Source organism: Amphibalanus amphitrite, unplaced genomic scaffold, assembly GCF_019059575.1.
Source record: "Amphibalanus amphitrite isolate SeventyFive unplaced genomic scaffold, NRLGWU_Aamphi_draft 000329F_arrow, whole genome shotgun sequence".
Classification (NCBI taxonomy): domain Eukaryota; kingdom Metazoa; phylum Arthropoda; class Thecostraca; order Balanomorpha; family Balanidae; genus Amphibalanus; species Amphibalanus amphitrite.
In genome coordinates, this window is record NW_024881824.1 from 470,147 (window position 1) to 476,364 (window position 6,218).

At 51.1% G+C, this 6,218-nt stretch overlaps 1 protein-coding gene across 3 annotated transcripts in view; it reads right to left on the reverse strand.

Annotated features, from left to right (window-relative positions):
- LOC122388647 (equilibrative nucleoside transporter 1-like) overlaps window positions 1-3,257 on the reverse strand; it is a 56,381-nt gene extending 53,124 nt beyond the window's left edge. The window contains exons 1-2 of one of the 3 annotated variants that reach the window (XM_043379880.1): window positions 3,088-3,257; window positions 2,347-2,416 (exon numbers count right to left, since the gene is read on the reverse strand). In XM_043379880.1, coding sequence (XP_043235815.1) covers window positions 2,347-2,383 — 37 coding nt within the window. In that variant the 5' untranslated portion in view covers window positions 2,384-2,416; window positions 3,088-3,257. The remainder of the gene's footprint in view (window positions 1-2,346; window positions 2,417-3,087) is intronic. The other 2 variants (XM_043379882.1, XM_043379881.1) reach the window with 2 other exon arrangements.
- Window positions 3,258-6,218: the final 2,961 nt, after the last annotated feature.

The following is a 6,218-nucleotide window of genomic DNA, read 5'->3' on the forward strand; positions in this document are numbered from 1 at the left end:
CCCATCAATCAAGCATAACCTCTTGTTAATTGGTAATCGACACAGTATCCTCAACACCTGCCTGGTACACAACATACCGATGTTATATCCCTCTTAATTCATACCCTTTCATTGCGGAACGATCGAAATCGAGCTATGATCGAACATAGGCGGCGATATATGAAGATGACTGATCTCGACGATAGCCCGATCTCAAGCATCGCAGTCAAGCGTCACTTTCCGCTCATTAAACTGAATGAAAGCTATTTTAAGAACTATCCTGAGCCTGCCTATATATGCAAGAGATGAAATTCCAGCAAAGTTCGGAATCGTCAAAGCACTGATTGCTCATCAAACCGCCCTGTGGCGAATGTCCTAAAACGGCCCGGGCACCGCACCGGTTTGGGGCACGCCACGAATGTCAATATCGATTAGTGACGTGCCTCATGACGTAAATGATGACCTCAGCGAACGGTCCGCCTTCGACGCCCCGCATCGGCTATTAGTCTTGTGTCCAATAACCGGAGGCGAAATGACTAATTATCCAGATTGACCTCCCTGAACTGCCGTCGTGTGTGGCCCTTCCCGAGGGTGTTCAGCTCCAAGCCAGCTCCAAGAAGCGAAAATCCCTGGGCGTTGGTCGGTAAAACATGCAAACATTCCCACTCATAGCGCGCTGCTGATACCGTCGCCGGTTTCCAGTCCACCGCGGACCATTCCTGACCGTCTCATGTCGCACTGAGCGGACTTCTGGCAAGGTGCCGCCGCCGCCTGCCGCCATCCTTCACCGTTTCACAGAGCGGAGCGCGACCATTACAGGAGCGGAGCGCGACCACTGACGGAGTGGGACTCCTGCCACGTCGTCCAGCGAAGGGGCCGGCTGGGCACAGCTGTGCGTAACTTCTTACTCAGATGAAGAGCGACTTGGAAAAATAGTCCCGTTGAATATGCATTGTTTCAATGCTTAAAAGATATTCTTTTGAATATATTAGACTTTTCGGACTTGGAAAGCTTAGGCGTGCTTAGCCAATCACCTTCCCTCCCTTCCCACCTCTAACATCCACAAATGCGCAGGACGTTTACCATCAACGCCGATGTATTGCGCTGTCCATGCACGACACAGCGGACGATAAAGGAAGCAGGAATGACATCCACGACCAGCTAGCCGAAATGAGACTCGAGACATCACGTTGCCAAACATCACTATTGGCTGAGCGGAATGGACACGATAGTCCGTCGGGGAACGACCGCCGGGGACGTCATCCGACATGGTCTGCCGGTGATAGCTGCATAACGGCCCCGGCCGGCAGCTCGGGGAACAGAGGTCACGTGACGGTCCGACTCGACACGAGATGGTTCTTCCGTCTTCGGTACGGAGCGGGGCTCAAAGGGGATGGATAAAGGGCAGACGGCGCGGCTCGAGTCCATGGTGTGACTGCACAAAGCACGTTTACGGGTTACCAAGGGCGAAATTGTATTAAGGGTGGTATAGGATAGGAGGACAACGCTTCAAGGGATTTGGAGTACCTATCTAGCCTTTCTGGACCGGGGACACGGAGCCGTGATAGCTGGTACACGGAGCCGTGATGGCCGCTCTGGTCACCCCCCAAATAGCCACCACAGGAACTAATGGTAATGCGAAAAGAGATCCAGTAAAGTGTAAGAGTGTAAGTGCGATGGGGCTAGACTGGATGAGGTGTAGGAACCACAAAACATGTGGGAACTCTTACAATCTTGCATCGTAAGCGAACCACAAGCGTCCATAGAGCGCCCCGTGTATCGGAGACTGACGGAGGCCGTTGAACGATGTGTCTGACACCGGTCCGAACACAATGTGAGCTGGCAGCAGCAGGTGGCAGCGAACAGATCCACAGACGGCTGACAGGCGGGGCTGGCTGCACTGCCAACCGGAACGGGGCCCGCGCCGACTCCAGGCACACAGATGGGGGGGAGGGGGGTGCTGAACGGGTCGAGATACAAACGGATGATGGTGACAAAAGTTTCAAGGAAACTTTTGGCAACCTCTCTATGAGACAAGCCCATACACATAGGTAACACACAAAAGAAGGGATGACAGCGCAGCTCCAGACAAATGGATGACGGTGCAGATCTGTCCAAACACAACCGAGAGATAAGACAAAGCTTCTCTCGACATAAGTAGGAGAGATGGTGATACGGCTCTAGAAATAAACGAGTGGAATGGAAGCTTGGTAGCAGCGGGAAGACAGCGGAAAGCCGAAGGTGCAGGGTGAGAGCCTGAGAGGAGAGGATGGTAGGCCGTAGGGTGGCAGGAGCAGCTTCTGAGATCACGTCCCGTGCCGCAGCATTACGGATAACATGTGGCAGCGGCGTATTTCTCAAACTCACCCTCTCTGGATGCATCTAAGTCGTATTTAGTTCTCATGTTCGTGACTCTCCTTGCTTACAAATGCTGAACCTGGAAACGAAAAAAGGTACTATTATAACTCCTATTAATATTTGTTTTTGTCATATTCGGAATAAAACGTTGTGAGTTTATTTTTTAACGATTATCCCTGAAGATATACATACGACTCATATAAATCACATTCACATGAAACACATCGTACGATCACTCATACCTAACTCGACCTGGAAATAAATCGATATCTTATTCACATCGTACATAAGCAAAAAAGGCTAGGGGCATGGATAGCACGGGATAATAGCAGACTGAGACGGATATGTGGGATTCGATGCCGATATTGATATAGCCGCGTCATAGCCCATAGGCGGCGGAACGGGGAGGGCACCGGGGCACCGTGCCCCCCCTTTGATTTTGGTATTTTAACATTAGGGCGTTGCATGGAAAGAATGGGACCAAAAGTCGGCAGTGCCCCCCCCCCCCCCTTATTTGAAGGTGTTCCGCCGCTGCTGAGCCGCGGCGTGTCCCATGATATAACTTGAGACATTGATTGTCGTTAACTGAGGCCAAAACAACCAACAGTATGACAATTAACAACCAGAAAAGAAGCGGGAAAGAATCAAACACCGGAAATTATCTTCAGCTTGCAGGTCAAGGTCAAGGTGCGACGGAACAGTGACAGCGGACACTGACAACATCGCACTTCACTAGCACACATAACGCACCTTGCGGACAAGTTTGGTAGCCACGGATGGACACCTCACGGCTCACTCCCTACGCGATTTATTTTTTGTTATTACACACGGTCACAGCCCTTCCGCACACAATCGGAGAGCACAACACCGCGCACCCCACACCACCACAGCAGACGGCGCGAATGGGCGGCCACCAAAACAGGGCCTTGGTAACAACTGGATTTCCATTACGTCATGGGTGATGATGTCACACCACGGGTGACGTTTCACTGCTGCTGCTGCTGTCCACGGAGGGCAGCGTTTGTGAGTGGAAAACAGTAGCAACATTGTAAATGAAGGCAGTATTGGCGCTTATGCTACATATGAAATTTATAACAACATAAAAAAAAATTGATATTAGTGACATAAACCCTCCATTTCAGGGTCTGCATGCAAAATTTCTGTTATTTTAGAGTCAAGCTATTGTACTAAGGGATTTATTTTGGCAATTTAGTCATTTGTTAGGTTATAAGGCTGCAGAAACTTTCAGTTGAGGTTGGTATCCACTATCCAGTTGCAGCTATAATTAATTGTGTCATATTTTGTATCATTTTCTGAACATGTAAACACCTACCTATATGAATTCAAATTTTGTGATTGTAGAAAAGCAGTTACCCTCACATTGCAGCGGGGATTAGAACAATTAACCACACTTGTTATACAAAAAGCCTGTTTGCCATCAATTTTGGGAATCCAAATTGGGTATTGGTCAGGTAGATGTAGCACAAGCTGCCCGATGCACGAGAATGGGTCTTTCTAACCAAACCTTACCTAACCTGACCTACAACCTACAGCCTTAAACCTAAAATTTACAACCTACGACCTAGTCCTACGGTATGGCATATCACAACAGCTTGTGCTACGTCTGCTACCATGACCCAACTTTGTGCCAATTCATACCAACTTGGGATGACAGTCACTGCAGATGTGTGCTGACCATGCAGGTCTTTGTTACAATTGCAATTCTATTGTGTTACAGGTTCGGCGTTCTACAGCTGCGACCCGCCATGGCTGGGCCACCGCGGCGGCATCACCTTCAGGGTGGACCTGCCCGTGGCCACCCGCCGGTCGGACCCGCCTGCAGTCCGCAGGGAAGCTGCCCTGCGAGCCATTGCAGAGCTCCCGCACCCGGACGTCACTATCTGGTCGGACGGCTCGGCTCGCGGCGGACGGAACAGGGCGGCGCAGGCGCTGATCCAGTTCCACCACCTCAACAGAGAAGAGACCGTGCGCGCTCCTGCAGGGGCGGTCTGCTCCAGCCTAAGAGCAGAACTGACCGCCATGCGCGAGGCGTTCGCGGCTGTGGCCGGCCTGGAGGACGGGGAGTTGGCATCGACCAAGTCGGTCCGCCTCCTCACCGACTCAAGGTCTGGGCTCCAACTACTCGGCCGCGGCCCAGCTAACCAGACCATGGCCCTGGCCGCCGAGGTGTGGAGGCTGCTGAGTGCTGAGCACCCTCGCCGAGAACGGCACCGAGACGGTGCTCCAGTGGGTGCCAGGCCATGCCGGGCTGGACGGCAACGAAACCGCCGACCGCCTGGCTGGCGAGGCCACGGCGGGCGACCAAGACAGCGCACCGATCGACCTGTCGAGTGCGCGAGCCGCCGTCACGCGCCATGTCCGGGAGCTGTCGCGACAGAGGGCAACCGCTGCCCACCCGCACCCGGACCCCACGCCTGGCCACGACTCCCTGGCGCGCTGGGGTCGGTGACGCTGTCCCAGCTGAGGACCGGCACATCACCGCTGACCCGTGACACGCTCCACAAGATTGGCCCGGAAGCCGACGACGAATGCCCCGCGTGCGGGGAGCCCGACAGCGCGGCGCACCTACTGACCGATTGTCCGGCCTATGAGGCGGCCCGCCGCCGCCGCTCGGGTGCCGACCCTCGCCTGGTCGACGTCCTCGGCGGCCCGGCGACGAAGGTCGTCACCTTCATCGAGGATGTTGGGCGGACCGAGCCGCCGCTCGACCCGCCTGCGCCGCCGCCCCCCTGAGCGGGTTGGCGATGGGATGCAGAAGAAGAAGAAGAAGCAACTGCCAGCGCGCCACGGCGGCGAAGCCGAGTTCCGCCGCTGGACCGCCCGCGCAATGGCCAGCACAGACAAGAAACAACCGAATCACAACACCTACAATTACGTTATTGTTATGGTATTGACATTGTTACAATTAACCCTGCTCTTTCGAGCGTGGATGCACGCTAAAATTGTCGCATAATTCCATGCAGCTTCCACCCTTCTGCAATACAAAGTTTGAATACAAAGTAGTCTTACAATAGGTTTAGAACTTATGTGCAGATTGTCGATGCTGGTTGACTTGATGATTGGAATTGTGTTTATCTGTTTTATCTGTTTTGACTTAAATATATGGCCATGGACTATGGCCTACCTTGGGAAGTGTCTATGATTTCAACAAAACATTTTTCATCAGGATACGCTGCAGGGTACATAGTACATACGTAGTGAAAATTTTGGGCATGTATGGGTGCGCATGTGGAGATGTAGACTGCGAATGAGACGGACTACGACGGTTTTTGAACCAATTAAATCTGATTGACAACATAATGTAGGACTAAAAACTGACTGTCAGAAGAATATTCACAGAATATTCACTTCACCCGGTACAACGAAAAGGGAAAGTCAGGGAACAGGGGCAGGGTACATCTCGAAGATCAATCAAATTGCAGGTGCCGATTGGTTATGGATCATCGTAGCTCAATGTACTGCCTTGTGCTGCTTTATTGATTGAAATTGCATCCAGCTTGTATTGAAAGAAGTCATTATGGAAGATTTTAAAAAGGTTCTTGAATAATTTAAATACTTTGAATTTATATTTCTGCAGAATTATATACCCGTATCATTCTTTTAATGTCAATATTTGTATATTTTCTAGCATTTAAGGAAATAGTGGCCTCAAGTTTTTAGAAAATATCTGATTTTGCTCTCTGGGCCACTGCAGATCCCTAAAAAGTTAGGAGCCGTCTTCATTATTTAATGTATAAAACCAAATAAATTATCACTGCTCAAAAGTGGAAGAAATGACAAATGAAAAAAAGTTTTCCTACAGCGTTGCAATCCAGATTTCAAGATAGTGATGGGCGCACTAGAAAGCAAGTAAAAGTACT